The sequence below is a fragment of the Schistocerca gregaria genome, chromosome 8 (genome assembly GCF_023897955.1).
Source record: "Schistocerca gregaria isolate iqSchGreg1 chromosome 8, iqSchGreg1.2, whole genome shotgun sequence".
NCBI classification, from domain to species: Eukaryota; Metazoa; Arthropoda; class Insecta; order Orthoptera; family Acrididae; genus Schistocerca; species Schistocerca gregaria.
Genome location: NC_064927.1, coordinates 288,855,362 through 288,878,602, shown reverse-complemented (window position 1 = coordinate 288,878,602; position 23,241 = coordinate 288,855,362). Strand labels below are relative to the sequence as shown.

The 23,241-nt window shown below is 42.8% G+C and overlaps 1 protein-coding gene across 1 annotated transcript in view; it reads right to left on the bottom strand.

Annotated features, from left to right (window-relative positions):
• The window catches only part of LOC126284304 (endocuticle structural glycoprotein SgAbd-3-like), a 29,174-nt gene extending 6,297 nt beyond the window's left edge, over positions 1 to 22,877 (bottom strand). Inside the window, exon 1 of the mRNA XM_049983136.1 lies at positions 22,813 to 22,877. Coding sequence (XP_049839093.1) covers positions 22,813 to 22,827 — 15 coding nt within the window. The 5' untranslated portion in view covers positions 22,828 to 22,877. The remainder of the gene's footprint in view (positions 1 to 22,812) is intronic.
• Positions 22,878 to 23,241: the final 364 nt, after the last annotated feature.

The window sequence follows — 23,241 nt, the reverse complement described above, 5'->3', positions numbered from 1 at the left end:
TTTAGATTCTCGCTAAGGCTGTAGCCACACGCCACCAATTAGCTAACGCTGGCGTGGCGCTCTTTGAGTTTAACGACGTCACTTTCTGCTATTTGACATTGAGGATCCATTTCGTCACGTGAAACACAAACAAAGTCTGCGATATTTCGTCAAAGTGCCACGTGAAGTAGGACCAATAGGAAACAAGAACGCTCACTATGTCACAAGCAGAAAGCAAGACGCAATGCTGTTTTTTTCGTATACGGTAGAGGTTATACGTTGTAACCTGTGAATATGAAGTGTGCTGTTTCTATTTCCCAGCATATTTAATGTTTCTTGAATGAATCGTTATGGGAACGGTTCGATTTATTGCAACAAGCGTCATACTGGTGGATAAAGAATTTGCTTAGTAATTTTCGCGTTATATGTTGCGTCTTAAGAGAGTAAGTCGTTTAAAAGCAACATATCATTGAGGAATCATGAACACGTGTCGTTCTTGTTAGGATTTCTTACAGTTATGTGTCAATTAAGAACATTGTAACATAAAATACGCACAGAGTATCAGCGTAGTGTAGTTCTCTGAGGCATCAAATTACGGATCTGACAGTGGATTAGATGAGGGTTTACGTTCGTCGATAAATAGAACGCGTGCACAAAGTATCTCATCGCCCCTTAATTAGTCTTGTGCCAGTGGCAGAAATGTACACTATGTTCATGCTATATACATTTCTTTTTTTTCACCTTCGTATTTCCTAAAAGCTTGTGGGACTATTCTACGAAATTAATAGAAATAATTTCTGTAGTATTTGATGTTATGCAAATGCGTGCACTTTGTGTCAGGATTTAGTTAGTTCCGTTTGGCGAACTTCTATAAGCTGATGTCCTCAGTGGGTGGACATGAATCTTTCATTTATGTCTTATTACATATTCACGGATACTGCATTTTCTATTTGTGCTTACCACAGACAGAACAGCACAACTTGCAAACGGTTAAGAAAGGAAATGCTTATTTTAATAGAGCTAATGCAAGACTTCTATGCACGTCCATTTTCTTCAACGACCTGTATGATTTTTGTTTTATTAATTGTGTTTCAGTGCCTCAAGTGGTTCAGGCTGGCAGCAGCAGAGGTGATGCTCTTCAGCCGAGAGACAGACAGTATGTACAGAACATGGAGGTATTTAAAACAACATAATGGATGAAACACGGCGAAACAGACCTATAAAAGGGGAAACATAGTGAATGATAACGTAAAAAAGGGGTGAGTGTAAAAACGGTGATAAGAATCTAAAAAATGAACACAAAAACCACACACTGTAATCAGTAAAAGAAACACAAGGCGTAGTACGGCTGGAGCATAAAAGTAGCGATGGGCGGCTTAGCACATAAAAATCACTGACAGCCACACAATGTCCAAGTTCCGCACACGATTAAAATCGCAGCTCTAGACATCACGGGAGAACAGCACCAAACACAACACTGACTAGCACGCCGACGCCGCTGAACAAACTGAGCGGAGCTGCCAGGGGGATGGAGGCGAGGGAGAAGGGAAGAAAGGGGGGAGTGGTAGTGCTAGAGGAGGGGAAGTGAGGGGAAGACGGGCGGGGAGGGAAGAACGTGGAAGGGAAACTGTCGAGGAAGGGGCACAGGAACTCAGGGGAGGAAGGAGGAAAATCCGCTCAGGGAGAAGGAGGGGAGAGGTTGAAATGGCTCTGAGCACTATGGGACTTAACTGCTGAGGTCATCAGTCCCCTGGAACTTAGAACTGCTTAAACCTAACTAACCTAAGGACATCACACACATCCATGACCAAAGCAGGATTCTAACTGGCGACCATAGCGGTCCAGACTGTAGCGCCTAGAACCACTCGGCCACTCTGGCCGGCGGAGAGGAGAGGAAAAGTGGGCTCTGGGGAGGGGCGAGGGGAACAAGCCCAGCTACTGTTGGTAAGAAGGAACTGTTTGATTTTAGAAGACAAATATAGCAGACAACTTCTGCTGGAGAACATTGAGAGCACAATGGACATTTGAAATTGGTGGTAAATACTAAGGAACCAAACTGCTGAGGTCATCAGTCACTAACATTACACACTACTTAATGTAACTTAAACTAAAGTATGCTAAGAACAACAGACACACCCATGTCCGAGGGAGGACTCGAAACTCCGACGGGGGGAGCTACACGAACCGTGACACGGCGCCCAAGACCGCACATCTACCTCCGAGAGCACAATGTCACATTGATTCTTTCACTGGTACAGATGTGCTCTTCGCATTATGTTCTCAGATGTCTCTTGTTATGGCTTTCCAGTTAGCCAAATGCTGGTGCCTGTTTGAGAGATGGCGTACCAGCTTGTATTATACACTTATCATCCGATATTTCGAAAACTATTAAGTGAAAAAGAGCTGATTTTCGCAAATACTATTGCTTCACAGAGCACTTAATTTCTTACCGTTTTATGCCATATTTATCGTGCAGCATCAGGTTATGTAAAACAGGGCGCGATATTTTAAGGATTTCACTGAGGAAAAAACCCATTGCATATACTGTACTTTGCGTATGATTAATTTCAGCCAAGACATAGCAGGAAATGAAATGTAGATAAGATATCGAAATTTCGTTAATAATTGAGAGCAGAAGAGTATCTCTTTTTATTCTCCCGTTATTGGTTTTTATATCCAAAGGACGTTACCTATTCACGTCCTTGCACACCGCGAATTATGTGGTCCTAAGAACTCATCATATCTCATAAACAACTGTAAATATAGGTATGATGTTTTTTGAAATGATAGCATGCAAAGAGGTACTTATGTTTTATGTTAAATTCTCCAAGCTTTTTTATTCACCGAAATTTGGAAGTAACTTATCCCCAGCAGTGAGAGGTCGGTTGTTTAGGACGCATTTAGATGTCAATAGCACTACAGGAAAACCCAAGCGGAGCGCGCTACACTTCCATAATACCTAGGATACGGCGAAAGAGTGAACCAGATAGTCCCGCGTGCCGACGGCGCTGTGTGTGTCTAGTGTAGTTGGATATCCCGCTTGCGTGCACATCAACGTTAGCTGCCTCGTCCCATGTGCCGACGTCTTAATAGCAACTTTGTGTGTTGTGTGCGTTTAAACACGGTGAACCATGGAAACCAGTTGTGGTAACATATGTGGTGCTCTTACAAGGAAAGTGCTTTTCAGCGACGAGATGAAGAAAGTCTTGGGTGATGTGGATAACTACGGCTGAAGTAAAGGTCATGAATGTGTTACTGAGCAAAATGCGCATGAAAAGTTGTTGCCTGTCACGTAAATGTGAAAGAAAAAAATAATATCAAGCTATATGCCTTGCCATGATTTACGTGAAATTCTGTGGCAGTGTGTTGCCACAAATATTAAGGCCCATCATTAACATTACAGACTGGATTTTTCACTCTGCAGCGGAATGTGCACTGAGAGGAAAGGTTTAAAACTGTATGCTGGATTAGGACTCGAACCAGTGAATTTTGAATTTCACTGGAAAGTGGTCTAACAGCTGAGCTATTTGAGCACAACTAACGGATCATCCAGTACCTTATCTCCTTTTGTTCGAATACTCACAGAACTTCTCCTGCATAGTTTGCAGGATTAGCATTCCTAGACGAAGCGATACTGCGGAGACATGGCTTAGCCTGAGCCTGGTGGTTTGTTTGCAAAATGAAATGTTCACTTTCCAGCCAATTGAGCGATGATATGAACCTTCCTAGCAGATCAGAACTGTGTGCAGAACTCGAACCCCAGAGATTTGAAAGGTACTAGATAAGATTTGTGAAATTTGGAAGGTACCAGATATGGTTTTTATGGAATTTATGAACCTTTTATTCTTCAGGCGTGGAACCTTTGCTCTCATGACAACATTGGGGTGACGATGCCCTCAGATGAGTAATCGATTTTATGTTTTACACCAGATAATGGAATTTAAATGTTGCGAAACCAGTCGTGTACACAAAAAGGATTGTTGATTAAGCAACTGTTGCGCGGTTTCTTCATTATACATAATGGTCTTACACAGTTGCGACTGTCCGATAACAAAAACTCTTGGAAACAATGAGTGTAGTTCATTTACGTGCAAAACTTAACGATACTTTACAGTGTTATGTTTCAAATGGTTCAAATGGCTCTGAGCACTATGGGATTCCACATCTGAGGTCATCAGTATCCTAGAACGTAGAACTACTTAAACCTAACTAACCTGCCCGAGGCAGGATTCGAACCGGCGACCGTAGCGGTTCGCGTGGTTCCAGACTGAAGTGCCTAAAACCGCTCGGCCACACCGGCCGGCTACAGTGTTATAAGAACTACTATTTGCAAAGAAGGAAGGTAAATCATTCAGGAATAATTTAATTATAGCTCAACGTGGGTAAATGGAGTATATCTTTTTAGTAAATTAACTACGGAACAATGCGAATGTTACCGGGATTTTTGATAATCGTCTTCTCCAGTACTAACAGTCATTGGTAATTGCATTACAGCACTGATCATCCAAAAGTATAGAATAAGGCTGCAGAAAGTGAAAGGTGAAGCTCATTTTCAGCTGATGCTAAAAATGCAACAACAAGGATGACATGAGAGTGGCTTCGTGAATTGACGTTTGATCTACTCACAACAGAGAACCCGGACGAGATAATAATGACTATGTAACTTAGATGAACAGTGAGATGATTATTATTACCTAATATTAATCGTACGGCAGTTACACAAGAGTCACGACTTTAGAAATATTAATAAAGTATTTGAGATGACTGATTGTACAAGGCGTTATGTACACGCTACGAAGTAAAAACTTGTCCGTTTGTGCACTCTGTTGGAATACAATAGCAAAATTCTTATCGCACGTGTTAATAAACTACTTGTTCTTTGTAAAGTATTCATTTCACAGCAGTGTTTAAATTACTGTCAGCAACTTTCCTCAGGTTATTTACCAAACAACTGATCTGCTCTCTCGCATTTCGTACAGCATTGCCCCTTTCAGCATCTGCATGCTGTCTTTTGCATGCTCACGAGAAACTGTCGCCTTTGCAAATACACTCAAAAAAAATGTTTCCGAGCACTATGGGACTCAACTGCTGTGGTCATTAGTCCCCTAGAACTTAGAACTACTTAAACCTAACTAACCTAAGGACAGCACACACATCCATGCCCGAGGCAGGATTCGAACCTGCGACCGTCTTCAAAATTCACAACGCCGTAATACCAGCATCACATTGCATAATGAAGAAAGATTACCGCATGCAGTTTATCGTTCCGCGTTGTTGTTTCCATGACTGTATTGCGAATATGTAAAAGCTGTATTGAGGAGAAAACCCAGTCAACATAATGCATGAAAATAACCACCCAAAACGACTTGTACCATAAACGGATTACGTGTTGCTTTTGGGTCGTACATGTTCGTGCAGCCGTGTCACATACGAACCCGCGACAGTAGCAGCAGAGCGGTTCTGGGCTAAAGCGCCTAGAACCGCTCGGCCACAGCGGCCGGCGTCGAATTGTTAAGGGCCCAGGCCTGAAGGTTGGATGCACAACATCCCTGATTCGCACAACCAGTCTCCGATAGTTTGATCAGGTGTGTCAAGGGTGGCGGGTGTGCTCAATCAACAACATATTCATTGCACAATCCCTCAACACAGTAACTCAAGTTTCCACATGGCGCGTGTTCTCTCAACCTCCCTCTGTACAGGAGGTCTTCGAGGTTTGCCCTGGCCGGCACATTCTTCCCATATCTTACCTGCAGAAAACACCTGACCACGGGCTGGCGAGAGATTAACACGTCACAACTCACAAGTCACCGGCGCTCAGTTGGGATCGATGGTTCAAAATGGCTCTGAGCACTATGGGACTTAACATCTGAGGTTATGAGTCCCATAGACTTAGAACTACTTAAACCTAACCTAAGGACATTACACATATCCATAGCGGTCACGCGGTTCCAGAGTGAAGTGCCTAGAACCGATCGGCTGGGCTTGATGCCAACTCAGGTTAGAGAGTGTGTTCCTGCTACAGCCGGAAGCTCCATGCATTAAACTTTGTTCCGTTTATACTCACAAATCACCCACATATATAATATAGTTTTCCTAGTTTACTAAATACACATAATAAGCAATATTTGACTATTTGCTGCCCTCCCTAGTACTGTGATTTTAAAAGCCAGTCGTGTACATTCGTCGTACTTTCTCCAGAGTCTTGTAATCTCTAGCACCCACGCAAGTCTACAAGGAGACTTCACTTCAAAAGGAACTGGACGAATGTAGAACAACTACGAAACTTGATCACCTGGGCATTTGATCTGATGACAATAAACTCTGTCAAAGTTGACTGCCTCTTTAGGCGCTGATTTCTGATTTCCGAGAGCCACTGATTCCACTACGCTTTATGTGTTGTAGTTTCGAAAGTAATTAATAATCTCTACCGACTACTTTGCTGAATCTGGTGAGTTTCAATTAATTTATTTACGACATCCAAGAGGTAATAATTCTCCCACGCATTTTCCATTCTAGTTTCATTAGAAATCTGACATGTCCGACAAACTTGCTGAATTTTAGTTTGGATTAGTTATTTTCTTATTCTACGAATCATACACTGAAGAGCCAAAGACACTGGGTCCGCCACCTAGCGTGAAATTGCATGCCATCTAGTTACGTTGTAGCAGGTTACGCGTTGAAGGAAGTAGTTTCAGAACGCCGTACAAAGGAAATCAGTGCTCAGAATGACGTTAAATTTGAACGAAACATTATCTGAGCACAAGGAAACTCTCTCAACAGAAATAACTAACGAAAATTTTACTACGGGATGGTACTGTCAAGCTGCAGTATATGCAAAGCAAACGGCGCGATCTACACGACTGCTCCTGAGTTTGGGTATGAGACGCTCGGCATGACGGTCTGAACGCAGAATCGCGCGCTGCTGGTACAGCTCTTTTTCAAGAATGTGCACCAGCAGCTCTGCAGAAGTTCTGGACACTTAAAAATTAGAAAACAGCTTCTTTTGAAGTGCGATGTGGCAAAGGGACGAAAACAATCGATGCAATGTCAGTAGAAGATGTGGCCACAGCACTGCAGCAGAGGCCGAGCGGTGGTGTGCTAACGTGCAGTGCACGAGGATTTGCCTGAAAGTTGGACATTCCTGTGAGAACGGCGCATAATATTCTATACGAAACATCCTGCACTGCTATCCAAACAAAATTACCTATGTTCAAGAGTTACTTCATGGTGAGCTGGCAGTAAGACAAACGTTCACTCCAGAATTCCTTCCTTGCGCGGAAGTGGACAATGAATAGCCACAGAAAATTATCGGGACCAACTGAACCCATTTCCATCTCGAAGGGCATGTCAGTATACAAAATTGCTTAACTCGGACAAAGGAAAATCCGCTCGCACATCAATCGGTACGGATTTGTCCTGAAAATGTGACTTTGTGGTGCGGGTTCACGGCATCGTTTACCTTAGGGCCATATTTTATCGAGGAGATAGGACCTTTGTGTGGATATGTGGGTAGGGCCATTTTATGCAGGATACTCTCCTCTGCACATTGCATAGCCAGTGAAGCAGCTCCTTCAGAGGCATTGTGGAAATGATAAAGTTATCAGCTGTCATTTCCCTATAGCCTGGCCGTCCAGGTCACGTGAGCATAATCCGTTTGATTTCTGGCTGTGGGGTTAACTGAAAGATAAACGTACCTGAACTGAAGGCGCATATTGCGTAAAGCATTCTGAACGCCACGCTTGGGACACTCACATATGTTGTGGCACATGTTCTTTCTCGATTTCAAACTGTGGCAGAAAATGGTGGTCAGCAATTGAAGTTGAACATACACTCCTGGAAATTGAAATAAGAACACCGTGAATTCATTGTCCCAGGAAGGGGAAACTTTATTGACACATTCCTGGGGTCAGATACATCACATGATCACACTGACAGAACCACAGGCAACAGAGCATGCACAATGTCGGCAATAGTACAGTGTATATCCACCTTTCGCAGTAATGCAGGCTGCTATTCTCGTAGATCGTAGAGATGCTGGATGTAGTCCTGTGGAACGGCTTGCCATGCCATTTCCACCTGGCGCCTCAGTTGGACCAGCGTTCGTGCTGGACGTGCAGACCGCGTGAGAAGACGCTTCATCCAGTCCCAAACATGCTCAATGGAGGACAGATCCGGAGATCTTGCTGGCCAGGGTAGTTGACTTACACCTTCTAGAGCACGTTTGGTGGCACGGGATACATGCGGACGTGCATTGTCCTGTTGGAACAGCAAGTTCACTTGCCGGTCTACGAATGGTAGAACGATGGGTTCGATGACGGTTTGGATGTACCGTGCACTATTCAGTGTCCCCTCGACGATCAGCAGAGGTGTACAGCCACTGTAGGAGATCGCTCCCCACACCGTGATGCCGGGTGTTGGCCCTGTGTGCCTCGGTCGTATGCAGTCCTGATTGTGGCGCTCACCTGGACGGCGCTAAACACGCATACGACAATCATTGGCACCAAGGCAGAAGCGACTCTCATCGCTGAAGACAACACGTCTCCATTCGTCTCTCCATTCACGCTTGTCGCGACACCACTGGAGGCGGGCTGCACGATGTTGGGGCGTGAGCGGAAGACGGCCTAACGGTGTGCGGGACCGTAGCCCAGCTTCATGGAGACGGTTGCGAATGGCCCACGCCGATACCCCAGGAGCAACAGTGTCCCTAATTTGCTGGGAAGTGGCGGTGCGGTTCCGTACGGCACTGCGTAGGATCCTATGGTCTTGGCGTGCATCCGTGTGTCGCTGCGTTCCGGTCCCAGGTCGACGGGCACGTGCACCTTCCGCCGACCACTGGCGACAACATCGATGTACTGTGGAGACCTCACGCCCCACGTGTTGAGCAATTCGGCGGTACGTCCACCCGGCCTCCCGCATGCCCACTATACGCCCTCGCTCAAAGTCCGTCAACTGCACATACGGTTCACGTCCACGCTGTCGCGGCATGCTACCAGTGTTAAAGACTGCGATGGAGCTCCGTATGCCACGGCAAACTGGCTGACACTGACGGCGGCGGTGCACAAATGCTGCGCAGCTAGCGCCATTCGACGGCCAACACCGCGGTTCCTGGTGTGTCCGCTGTGCCGTGCGTGTGATCATTGCTTGTACAGCCCCCTCGCAGTGTCCGGAGCAAGTATGGTGGGTCTGACACACCGGTGTCAATGTGTTCTTTTTTCCATTTCCAGGAGTGTATTTTGCGCCATTGTCTCGAAAGTTAAACATCGTTGTCATTGTTGCTTTTTATGTGGTTTTTGGCCTCATAACAATCAAAACCCAATTTTTCCCTTCCGATATTTGTACCGCCTAGTCGTGGTGGATGGTCTCATCTACGTATCAGTGCGCAATTGTTAATTGTCAAACATGAGAGATGATGCACATTGCACAGTATGGTTGGGTTAATGCCCAACTCACACCATAGCCGTCGTGTTGCGATTCACCTGTCATTTTTAGCGGAACCCATTTTCGTTACGACGGTTACAGCATCAACTAGTGGGATATTTTCGTTACGTTTTTTGTTTCCATAACTATTTTCCCTTCTTCGATAATTTTCAGTTCAAACGTGACGTCAGTCTGAGCAGTAGTTTGTTTTTCACAAAGTTTTGAAACTGGAGCTATAATTATAACCACCCAGTACACATCCTGAACAGGGGAGAGTGGGGAGTCATTCTAACGAGGATACGGGCCGTAGATGGGGAAGTTCACTTACACACGTGACTTTAACATGGCTCCCATGTGTAAGGACAATGAATGGGCATCAGGAATGGCTGGTCGGTTTCTTGTGCGCTATCGGTGTGAACAGCTCCGGAAAATGATTGAAGGGCGATTAAACGATGAGTTGGCAAGGCAGAACTTGGAGATTGTATGCTTGTCCTCTGCATATAGTAGGATGGGTGACGATCTGTGGCAGATATGATCATAGAGTGCAGTGTTGACGCACACACACGTGTTCCAGAGCAAACGTCTAGTGCACAATGTACAACTCTGGATTTGACATCCGACTACGTCTAGGGTTTTCCATGTTGGTCCAACGATGTCCACATTTATCATTCCAGTGTGTGTGAAATTGTCGATATTGTATCGTAGTTCAACAGAAACGCGTCACCAGGTCAGATGAAACACGTTTCCGGTTACATCAGGTATGTTTTCTATGGGCACATACCGACATGCAGGGGAACAGGTGGCTGAAACATGCACTGCTCCACAAAGGCGCTAATGGATAGGAGCAATTTACGAGCTGCACTGAGAATCACACAGATATGGGTCACAAATTGTGTAGTACTCGCCTTACGCGAACTGCGACGCGTGGTTCGGTGATGGAATGGGTAAGTGAGTTTTTAACGATTTGAAACACATGTTATAGTCACACGAAAATTGTTTAGCTTCGTGGTATATCCAGACCAAACATAAAAAACTATCTACTCATCAATTCGTATGTAAGTAGCTACTTTACCAAACTTTCTGATATCACTAACAAGGTGCTATCTGAAACACCAAGAAGTAGAACTGCTACACTGGTTTTCGAAGAGAATTATAATGAACTGAATAAAGTACTTGGCAGCGAAATTCTCACAGTACTTGCCGGTTGGAACCTTTCTGGGACTCTACTGGCCACCAGCTCTGCGCACTGAAGGCGCGGACCTCTACTATAAGATAATTGCCGTACGTGCACATAGACTTCTGGTGCCACATACACCAGAAACTGACGAGGCAGCGATGGCCGGTTACCAGAGGCTAACCTGCTACGGCTCACTGTGAATGTCTTACTAATATTACGCCATTTCAATTCGAATGCGAACCCGAACCAAAAAGTCAAAGGACTACAGCCGCTACATTACAGGACATTGGTATAATTTTGCATGAGCCGTCGCTGCTACCAAGGACTTCCTGTATCGATGCCATACCGAATGACCACTGTGTTCATCTCCAGAGGTGGACCAACAACACATTGAGCAGATCGTCAACATGTTTTAGCAACGCGTAGCTTGTGGCTGCGATGTAGGACACGTAATTGTTTGTACAAATTTGTAGAATTTTCTCAGTGGAAATGTGGCAAGATAAAACATATTATGTAATTATTTCTTACATTAATGTTAAACTAAATCTAGCTTTAATAATTGTGCTGATTTAGAATACAGGAATTCTCAATGAAAATCTACTCTATTGGTCATTAAAACTGCTACACCAAGAAGAAATGCAGATGATGAACGGGTATTCATTGGAAAAATATACAGTTTTAATTTCGACTCTGATATTGACAACAAAATACGTAAATTCCAAGCTGTCAGTAGGACCAATAGCAGAACATTGGGCCATAAAGTACCCAAAATCATGAAATTCTATGAAGTAATGGCGGCTCCTGTGTTATCCTATGAAATCAAAAGATAGCGTTATATATAGGATGTCCCAGCTATCTTGTCCAACCAAAATATCTCTGGAACAATAACAGCTATTGGAAAACGACTTTCACCGGTATCAATGAATGTATATGTTTGGAAACATTCTAAAACGAAAGCATATGTGTTTTTAACACAAACTTATGTTTTTTTAAATGGACCTCCTATATTTTTTCTTCAGCAATCCAGAGCATGACAAAGCACATACACAATGGAGTTGATTGCATCGCAATTTTCCCAATACATCCCGAGATATTGAGACGCGAAGTTGACGCTTGAAACAACCGACATGCGCTGCTAGCGCACGTCCTGAGGCACAGGCGTGGCCCCTATGCTGCTCGTAATCGCGATGTGATTGACATGCGTAATCACACTTCCATACTTATCAAGAGGTCCGAAACGAATAATACGGTCTGCTGCCAGTCTGCATTAACGTCGTACATTCCAGCAGGTATTTATCCCATAGGCTAAGGGTGATGCGGTTCTGTAACATATCTGTGTACCGCAACGTTAGTCACAAAGTTAACTTCGCCTATCGTTAATCCGTCATTAAAAAGGTAATGCCGTTTAACGTTAAAACATTACTTCACTGTAGATCTAGCGCAAGTGACAGTTAATCATAAACTCGTAATAGTAAAATTCATGTTGATGGTTTTAGTGTAACGAGCAAGTGGACTAAAAGTTTTACCGTTGTTTAGGGAAAAATGTTTTGATTTGGGAAGTTCAGGTAGGACATAGAAGATGAATGTAAACATGTTTAACCAATTAATTTTCTTATCACATAATTATCAATGTTATGTTTATCTAATGCGTTAAATGACAAATTGTTGCAACATCACTGGGTAAAATGGCCCTTTGTAGAAATTTCCACTGTGATACCAGCACTACATACTAAACATAGCGTTCACATCTCATGCTCAATGTGATAGCATTGGCTTGCATACATAGGGTCACTCTGCGGATGAAGGATGCTCTACTTCGTGCTACTGTTTCCTCTTTGATGGCTGTATAAGCATCAATAATGCGTTGCTTCATGTCCTCTGGCGTTGTTGGTTCATGTTGGTAAACAGCACCCTTCACTGCTCCTCAAAGAAAATAATCCAGCGGTGTAAAGTCTGGAGATCGGGCAGGCCACCTAACTGGGCCACCTCGTCCAATCCACCTACCAGGGAACTTACAGTTCACAAGTCGTCGTGCTCGTAAGGCGTTATGTGCAGGGCGTCCGTCATGCTGATACCACATGACCATTCTCCGTTTCAGAGGTACGGTGTCCAAGAGAACAGTAAGATTTTGTCGTACAAATCTCGAGTATTGTCTGCCATTTTGGATGCCATTTATAAAGAAAGGTCCGATAATGGTATCTCCAATAATCCCACACCAAACATTAACTTTCCACGGACGTTGATGCTCTACCTGACGGAGCCATTTTGGATTGTCTGCGGACCAATAATGGATATTCCTCATATTGACTATTCCTTTGTTGGGGAATGATGCTTCGTTGGTAAAGATAACATCTGAAAAAAAAAAATTGGGTTAGTCAGAAGTTTTCGCTCAGTCCACCGACAAAACGTTACCCTATTGAGGAAGTCATTTCCATGAAGATCCTGGTGAAATGAATATGGTAAGGATGAAATTTATGACGTTTAAGAATACTCTGTGCACTTGATTTCGACACACCAACTTCACGCAATCTCATAACGTATTTACCGTCAACGTACATTCTTCATAGATCAGCAGCATTTGTACCATATCTTTATGTGTATGCATTACACTGTACAGTATAAGTTCCACAACACAACGTTTATTCACAATGTGTACTACCTCCGTGCCGTCACTAGATTACTCTGATGCACGACTACACTGGCAATCGGTGTACTGCACGCCAAAGCAACAACAAATAGGATGCTCGAAGGGTGGTGGAGTACAGGAGTTTGCATGGGTCGCAAATCATAAACAAGGCGACGTGGTAACCGTGGTAGTAGTGGGAACTAAGTTGGACACTAGACTAGGTAGAGCCAGGCCCTGCGCGACAGGCACAATGCGTCATATAACGCATTAGATAAACCTTATTTTGGGTGTGCAGGATTAATAAGACAACCTGACGGGTGCACACAGATCGGTACTGGTTCATATTGTGTACATAGATACGTAAAAAGTGCAAGAGGTAAACCATAATGTGCTATGTTGATAGCAGCAGTACGTATTATTCGTTTCGGACCTCTTCATAAGTATGGAGGTGTGATTACACATGTCAATCACATCGCGATTACGAGCAGCATAGGGGCCACGCCTGAGCCTCAGGACGTGCGCTAGCAGCGCATGTCGGGTGTTTCAAGCGTCAAATTCGCGTCTCAATATCTCGGGATGTAATGGGAATATTGCGATGCAGTCAACGCCATTGTGTATGTGCTTTATCATGCTATGGATTGCTGAAGAAAAAATATAGGAGGTCGATTTAAAAAACATGTTTGTGTTAAAAATCACATATGATTTCGTTTTAGAATGTTTCCAAATATGTACGTAACGTCCACTGTTCAAAGTACCGTCAATGCGAACATGAGGTGACCGAGACGTGTAACCAATTGCACCCCATACCATCACGCCGGGTGATACCCCAGTATCGCGATGAGGAATACACGCTTCCAAAGTGCGTTCACCGCGATGTCGCCAAACACGGATGTGACCATCATGATGCTGTAAACAGAATCTCCATTCATCCGAAAATAATTATGTTTTACAATTCGTGTACACAGGTTCGTCGTTGAGTACACCATCGCAGTCGCTCCTGTCTGTGACGCAGCGTCAAGGGTAACAGCAGCCATAGTCTCCGAGTTGATAGGCCATGCTGCTGCAAACGTCGTCGAACTGTTCGTCCAGATGGTTGTTGTCTTGCAAACGTCCCCATCTGTTGACTCAGAGATCGAGACGTGGCTGTACGAACTGTTACTGCTAGTGACTCCGATGATACAGTTGCGGAACAGTTCAGAGAAAGTTTGAGTCTCGTAACAAATAAATACCCCACTCATACGGTTATAGTTGCTGGGGACTTCAACCTATCCTCGGTATGTTGGCAAAAATACTTGTTCAAAACCGGTGGTAGGCAGAAAACGTCTTCCGAGATTGTCCTAAATGCTTTCTCCGAAAATTATTTCGTGCAGTTAGTCCATGAACCCACACGAATTGTAAATGGTTGCGAAAACACACTTGACCTCTTAGCCACAAACAATCCAGAGCTGATAGAGAGCATCATGACTGATACAGGGATTAGTGATCACAAGGTCGTTGTAGCTAGGCTCAATACCATTTCATCCAAATCCATCAGAAACAAACGCAAAATAATTTTATTTAAAAAAGAGGATAAAGTGTCACTAGAAGCCTTCCTAAAAGACAATTTCCATTCTTTCCGAACTGACTATGCGAATGCAGACGAGATGTGGCTCAAATTCAAAGATATAGTAGCAACAGCAATTGAGATATTCATACCTCATAAATTGGTAAGAGATGGAACGGATCCACCGTGGTACACAAAAAAGGTCCGAACGCTGTTGCAGAGGCTACGGAAAAAGCATGCGAAGTTCAGAAGAACGCGAAATCCCGAAGATGGGCTAAAATTTACAGACGCGCGAAATTTGGCACGTACTTTGATGCGAGATGCCTTTAATAGGTTCCACAACGAAGCATTGTCTCGAAATTTGGTAGAAAATCCGAAGAAATTCTGGTCGTATGTAAAGTACACAAGAGGCAAGACGCAGTCAATACCTTCGCTGCGCAGTGCCGATGGTACTGTTATCGACGACTGTGCCGCTAAAGCGGAGTTATTGAACGCAGTTTTCCGAAATTCCTTCACCAGAGAAGACGAATGGAATATTCCAGAATTTGAAACACGAACATCTGCTAGCATGAGTTTCTTAGAAGTAGATACCTTAGGGGTTGCGAAGCAACTCAAATCGCTTGATACGGGCAAGTCTTCAGGTCCTGATTGTATACCGATTAGGTTCCTTTCAGATTACGCTGATACTATAGCTCCCTACTTAGCACTCATATACAACCGCTCGCTCACCGATAGATCTGTACCTACAGATTGGAAAATAGCGCAGGTCGCACCAGTGTTCAAGAAGGGTAGTAGGAGTAATCCATTTAACTACATACCTATGTCATTGACGTCGGTTTGCAGTAGGGTTTTGGAGCATATACTGTATTCAAACATTATGAATCACCTCGAAGGGAACGATCTATTGACACGTAATCAGCATGCCTTCAGAAAACATCGCTCTTGTGCAACGCAGCTAGCTCTTTATTCGCACGAAGTAATTGCCGCTATCGACAGGGGATCTCAAGTTGATTCCGTATTTCTAGATTTCTGGAAAGATTTTGACACCGTTCCTCACAAGCGACTTCTAATCAAGCTGCGGAGCTATGGGGTATCGTCTCAGTTGTGCGACTGGATTCGTGATTTCCTGTCAGGAAGGTCGCAGTTCGTAGTAATAGACGGCAAATCATCGAGTAAAACTGAAGTGAAATCAGGTGTTCCCCAGGGAAGCGTCCTGGGACATCTGCTGTTCCTGATCTATATAAATGACCTGGGTGACTATCTGAGCAGTTCTCTTAGATTGTTCGCAGATGATGCTGTAATTTACCGTCTAGTAAGGTCATCCGAAGACCAGTATCAGTTGCAAAGCGATTTAGAAAAGGTTGCTGTATGGTGTGTCAGGTGGCAGTTGACGCTAAATAACGAAAAGTGTGAGATGATCCACATGAGTTCCGTTGGAATTCGATTACTCGATAAATAGTACAATTCTTAAGGCTGTCAATTCAGCCAAGTACCTGGGTGTTAAAATTACGAACAACTTCAATTGGAAGGACCACATAGATAATATTGTCGGGAAGGCGAGCCAAAGGTTGCGTTACGTTGGCAGGACACTTAGAAGATGCAACAAGTCCACTAAAGAGACAGCTTACACTACACTCGTTCGTCCTCTGTTAGAATATTGCTGCGCGGTGTGGGATCCTTACCACGTGGGATTGACGGAGGACATCGAAAGGGTGCAAAAAAGTGCAGCTCGTTTTGTATTATCATGTTATAGGGGAGAGAGTGTGGCAGATATGATACACGAGTTGGGATGGAAGTCATTACAGCATAGACGTTTTTCGTCGCGGCGAGACCTTTTTACGAAATTTCAGTCACCAACTTTCTCTTCCGAATGCGAAAATATTTTGTTGAGCCCAATCTACATAGGTAGGAATAATCATCAAAATAAAATAAGAGAAATCAGAGCTCGAACAGAAAGGTTTAGGTGTTCGTTTTTCCCGCTCGCTGTTCGGGAGTGGAATAGTAGAGAGACAGTATGATTGTGTTTCGATGAACCCTCTGCCAAGCACTTAAATGTGAATTGCAGAGTACTCATGTAGATGTAGATGTAGATGATACGAGGCCTTTGGGATCCGTACTAACCCTCCTGACTCCACCGATTCCACATTCTGCTAACAAGCATTGAATCTCGACCACTGCGAGGAGCAATGTCGCGATACGATAAACCACAATCGCGATAGGCTACAATAAGGCCTTTATCAAAGTCGGGAACGTGATGGTACGCATTTCTCCTCCTTACACGAGGCATCACAACAACGTCTCACCAGGCAGCGCCGGTCAACTGCTATTTGTGTATGAGAAATCGGTTGGAAACTTTCCTCATATCAGCACGTTATATGTGTCGCCACCGGCGCCAGCCTTGCGTGAATGCTCTGAAAAGCTAGTCATTTGCATACCACAGCATCGTCTTCGTGTCAGCTAAATTTCGCGTCTGTAGCACGTCATCTTCGTGGTGTAGCAATTTTAAAAGCCGGTAGTGTAATTGCATTTGTTTTCAGCTTGGTTGAGTACCTCTAAAATGCGTGTTCATCCCTTCGTGGCAGCTGCTGTTGTTTCCATAATGTTGTCACTTTCTTAAGATAAATCGCCTCGTGTCACACAGAATTATAGGTGGGTCGTCATCCTTGGTATCTCTCATGAGCCATTAGTCTGTTTCCTAAGAATGTATCCAGGCGGAATATTAGGTTCCCCAATAACTGAGAAAGTCAGTTCGAAGGTAGGAGGAGGCATACGGCAATCTGGTGGGATTTTCGGAAACCAAAGACATATGAAAATGTACAATGTGCACAGCTACTATACGGAAAGACCCAAGATCTACCTAACAGGAATCTCATTCACCTACACGCTTTAGCCCTTCCGTTTGCCCGTTGGCAAAAGTGAGAACATTAACATGGTTCATTTGTCATTACACCAGCACCTACACACCTACACAATTCGCAAGACGGGAGAGGGTTCCTTGTGACACTGATATAGTCGTTTCCTTTCCCGCTCTACTCGCAGATAGAGGGAAGGAAAAACTAATGTCTATATATCTCCGAATCATCAACAATTTCTCTTATCTTGCCCTTGTGATCCTTAAGCGAAATGTATGTTGATGGCATTAGCATCGTTGTGCCATCCGTTTCAAATACCGGCTCTCTAAATTTTCTCAATAGTGTTCCTCCAAAAAACCACGTCGCCTTCCTCCCAGGGATTCCTATTTGAGATACAGATCGAGGTGACGCACTGTTTACCACACTGGACCGACATTCGCGAGGACGATATTCATACTCGCGTTCGACCATCCAGATTTAAGTTTTCCGTGCTTTCTCTAAATCGCGCAAGTCAAATGCCGAGATGGTTCGTTTGAAAAAAATCAAGGCTTATTCTCGGTCTATGGTAATCTCGTTCTCGACACGATATCAAATTTAAACTTTCTTTCCTTCCAATTTGATTTCTCGAAGCATCTACGCAACACTTGAGTATTGTTCGAATCTACCGGCAATAAAACTAGCAGTCTGCCTATCAACTGATTCGATGTCTTCCTTGAACCTGACCTCGTGTATAGACACCTGACATTGGAGCAGGTCGTACTAGCGTCATATATGAGGTATCATTTACAGATGAATCAACCTTTCCTAAAAATGTCTCAATAAACCGAGGTCGACCATTCGCCTCCCCTACCACAATCCTGACATTTGCGTTCCGTTTAATATCGCTTTGCAACGTTAAGCTGAAATATTTAAAACGACGTGATTATATTAATCAGGACACTAATAATTGGACACTACAGACTATTCGAACACCACCGGCTTGTTTTTTTACTCATCCGCATTACCTTGCATTTTTCTAGATTTGGACCTATGTCTCATTCATTACACAACCAGAAGTTTTGTCTAAGTCCTCTCTATCATTCTACAGTCACTCACCTTCGACACCTTCCAAAAGTTGTTCAAAAGGCTCCAAGCACTATGGGACATAACATCTAAGGTCATCAGCCCCCTAGACTTAAAACTACTTAAACCTAACAAAAGGACATCACATACATCCATGTCCGAGGCAGGATTAGAACCTGCGACCGTAGCAGCAAAGCGATTCCGGACTGAAGCGCCTAAAATCACTCGGACACAGCTGCCGGTGACACCTTCCAGTGCTCCACAATATCATCAGGAAACAACCGCTAATTGCTGTCCATCCTGCCCGCCAGGTGATTTATGTGTACAGAAAATAACAGCGGTCATGTCACACTTCACTGGGATACTCCTGACGCCATTCTTGTGTTTGATGAACACACGCGATTGAGGACAACGCCATGCGTCCGTTTACTTCGAGCCACCTTCCTTAACAGTCTGCTGTGCGATACCGTGTCAAAAATTTTTCGGTAATCTAAAAATATGGAATCTGTCTGTTCGCAAATCATTTTTAACAATATAGAATGAAGCAACATTTAAAGGTGTCCAGGAAGAAAAGTTGGAAAATACAAAAAAATTTCGGTACTGGGAACAAAATACAAACCATGCACATACGCAGTTATATAGCCTCAAGAACAAAGACATTGTAAAGCAACCTCGTTTCTACTGCTATCTAAAATAAGAGACTTTCACATTTAGTACTTGCACAAAGTTCACTCAGCCTCAGAAATATTTTAGGTCGAGACCCCAAAAACACGAAAATTGGTAATGGGAGTTAAACATACCATTGAATATTCAGTTGTCATTTCTAGGTTTCATTCTTGTAATGCTGGGATAAATCGCCTGAAGCTTTCTGCTTAAAAAAAAAGAAGTTTAGTTGTGAAACATGTTATAAGGACGTTAGTTTAACATTCCCTTCATTTTCAAATTTGTGCAATTTGAAAGCTTCCTTTTAAAGTTTTTCCACTTTTAAGGTGTTATTTGGTCCTACTGGAAAACAAGATGTGTTAATTTGAAGATGAAATTCTGTTTTACTTTAAGACAAAGCTGTAACTCTAACAAGAAGAAAGGTCGTTTACTTAAGATACCTTCCGTCTCTCACTAAAAAGTACCCCTTTTCCTTATTTTTTTCGTATTTACAGGAAACACACAATTATTTGAAGGGAGAAATACTGTCTTCACATACCAGACACTTTTGTTTGGAAGAATTGACTTAAAAATAAGAAAAAAAAGTTAGCTCAGTCGGTGAAAGGTAAACCTCCTAGGGTTCTAGTCCGGTCCGTCACACAGTTTTAACTTACCAGGAAGTATTACCAACACCTTTTTAAGCGAGCATTACTTGGTTATAAACGTATGTACTAACAGGACCGTAATATGGACCTATAGGCATCCCTCGGGTGAACCTACCGTGAGCTCCCTAGCAGGCGAAATTTCGTGATAGCCAACACACAAAGACAGCTTATTAAAGCAATAACAGAAAGAAATGTCTCATACACAGCATTTAAGCTATTTATTTAAACTGCATTACATTTGCCACACAATTTTCGATTTTTTAAAGTGATGAGTATAAAAAGTGAAAATAACAGGATTTATTAAGGCATTCTAAGTGATCGTTTAAACCGCTGCCTGCAACTCGTATACTACAAAGAAAGGGCAAGTAGAGGCAGAAGTTCATGCAAAAATTCCTACTAGATTTTCGAAAATTACACGTCGTAGCTATAAGGAGGCATGCTTGTAGGCAAATTGAAGATAGCAAAATGAATGTAACAAGTAAGCAAAATTTACCCATGTATAATTAAATTATTAGTTAATTTTTGATTAAATTCTCAAACAGCATGCAATAAAATAAAAGTTTCTAATAGTCTCTTAAGTATTCTAATTTTTGAAGCCTTATTAGAATGACAGCGACCATATTTAACAGGATAACAAAACATTCAATGCAGATAGCATCGAATATTTATTATTGATTTTGGTAAGCGGTTTCAGTGAGAAGTGGCCATCATTAGAGCAGAGACCTCTTAATGTCATGTGGGGCCGACTCGCGGACCTGCAGTACGCACCAAAAACTACCAGCCGAGACTTGCAGGATGAACTCTTGTCTCTGTTAGCGTTACTTAAGTTGACAACAACAGCCGTTGCGATCAGTACTAAATGTCTTCGTTTTAGGTTTACTTAGTTTGCGCCTCGACTTCATACTAATGAAGACTCTAATAACGCAACTTGAAATACCAGAATTTCTTTAACAGTTCTTGTATAACTCATTTTGATTTTACCTGCTGAATAATTAAGCGTTTTACGGGCGGCACTCGAGTGAGTGCGAAGTTATAGTGCTGGAAGCCGATCCATTGTGCACTGAGAGATTAATTCGGATGATTCCACATAAAATAATTATGTCAACGAATTTAACGATTACAATGGGCCATTCAGTACAATATTAAAACAAATAATCTTTTAATTTTACGTTTTTGTGCTGGCTGCTTTTGTATTCGAATGATTAGTGTTGCTGCCTTCGGTATGGAAGGACTCGGATTGTATTCCCGCTATCTTCTGACATTTCTTTGAGGTAGGAACCTCTGTAATGGTATCCACTAAGTCTCCTGATACTAAATGTGGAACTGCTTGAATGAAGAACCAGGGCATCATCAGGACACATTTACTGGCTGTAACCGCTGGAGAGCATGGTGACATTTTGACCACATGCTACACGATCATACATTGCTCCTGGCAGTACCTTACAGTGCTGCAAAATGGTTCAAGTCATACCTCGCTAACAGGAAACAAAGGGTGTCAGTGCAAGGTACTAGTGAATTAAGTCATCAGTCATCATCAGAATGGGAAGAAATTACATGTGGTGTCCCACAAGGTTCCATCTTAGGGCCATTGCTTTTTTTGTGTACATTAATGATCTCTCATCAGTTACACTGCCAGAAGCAGAGTTCGTTTTGTTTGCAGATGACACAAGTATTGCAATAAATAGTGTGTTTAGTGTAGTTCTAGAAAGATCTGCTAATGATATTTTCATGGATATTAATAAATGGTTTAAAGCCAACTCACTGACATTAAACTTCGAAAAGACTCACTATATGCAATTCAGAACCTGTAAGAGCTTTCCACCCAGCATATGCATAAAGTACGAAGAAGAGCAGATAGAAGAGGTTGACAGTCTTAAATTCCTGGGATTACAACTTGATAATAAATTCAGTTGCAGGAGCACACCACAGAACTGCAGAAACGCCTTAACAAATCTGTATTTGCAATTCGAGTGTTAGCAGACATAGGCGACATAAAAGTGAAAAAGCTTGTATACTTTGCCTACTTTCATTCCATAATGTCATATGGTATAATATTTTGGGGTAACTCTCCAAGTCAAACAAAAGTTTTCAGAGTCCAAAAGCGTGTAATACGTATTATTTGTGGAGTAAACTCACGGACGTCTCGTAGAAACCTCTTCAATGAACTGGGTATACTAATTACTGCCTCTCAGTATATTTACTCCTTAATGAAATTAGTCCTAAATAATATATCTCTTTTTCCAACAAACAGCTCAGTTCAAAATACAATACCAGGAACAACAATGATCTGCACAAGGACTTAAAAGCACTTACTTTAGTTCAAAAAGGGGTCCACTACTCAGGAACACTCATTTTCAATAATTTGGCAGCAAACATAAAAAATTTAGTTACAAATGCAGATCAGTTTAAAAGGAGCCTGAAATACTTACTAGTGGCCAACTCCTATTCCATTGACGAATTTCTTAATAGGAACAAATGAAATGTTGTATATATATATATATATATATATATATATATATATATATATATATATATATATATATATATATATACTATTAGCATTGTTATTTCAGCTTAAAAAATAAAAATAAAAAATAAAAAAAAGGTGACATGTTCCACATCCACGAGGCTCTCCTCAACACGGATCTATGGAATGAAAAACTAATCTAATCTAATCTAATCTAGCAGTCGGCCAGTCGTACCAGAATTAAGATCAATGCGTAAGTGGTGTTAATGGTTACGTATTTTTGTGCTGTGCTTTGCAGCACTGGCTGCACCCGAAATATCCTGAGAGAATGCGCGAGATTACTTGTACAAAATAAGAACTAGAGGCAGAAGAGAAAGCTTACCGCTGGAGTGCTCATTATCCGTGCAACGTGGCAGGACGTGTCGACGTGTGCGAGGCAGTTACTGGTATGAGCAGCAATAGTTCACGGGGCTTCTTTTATATGATCGCTCTGTGAAAGTATTCGTGACGCAGCTCTGTTGTAGGCGAAACAACGCTACTGCTTCTCGAAACTGCAGTATTGCCCCACGAATTCACTTTGTAGATTGGCCAGCAGACAGGTAAGGACTCATCCAAGGTCATAATTCTGCGCTTTGTTGCATTGTATGCCTGCGAGACGAGCTCAGGAGAGATGTCAATTGCCGGCCGGAGTGGCCGTGCGGTTCTAGGCGCTTCAGTCTGGAACCTCGCGACCGCTACGGTCGCAGGTTCGAATCCTGCCTCGGGCATGGATGTGTGTGTTGTCCTTAGGTTAGTTAGGTTTAAGTAGTTC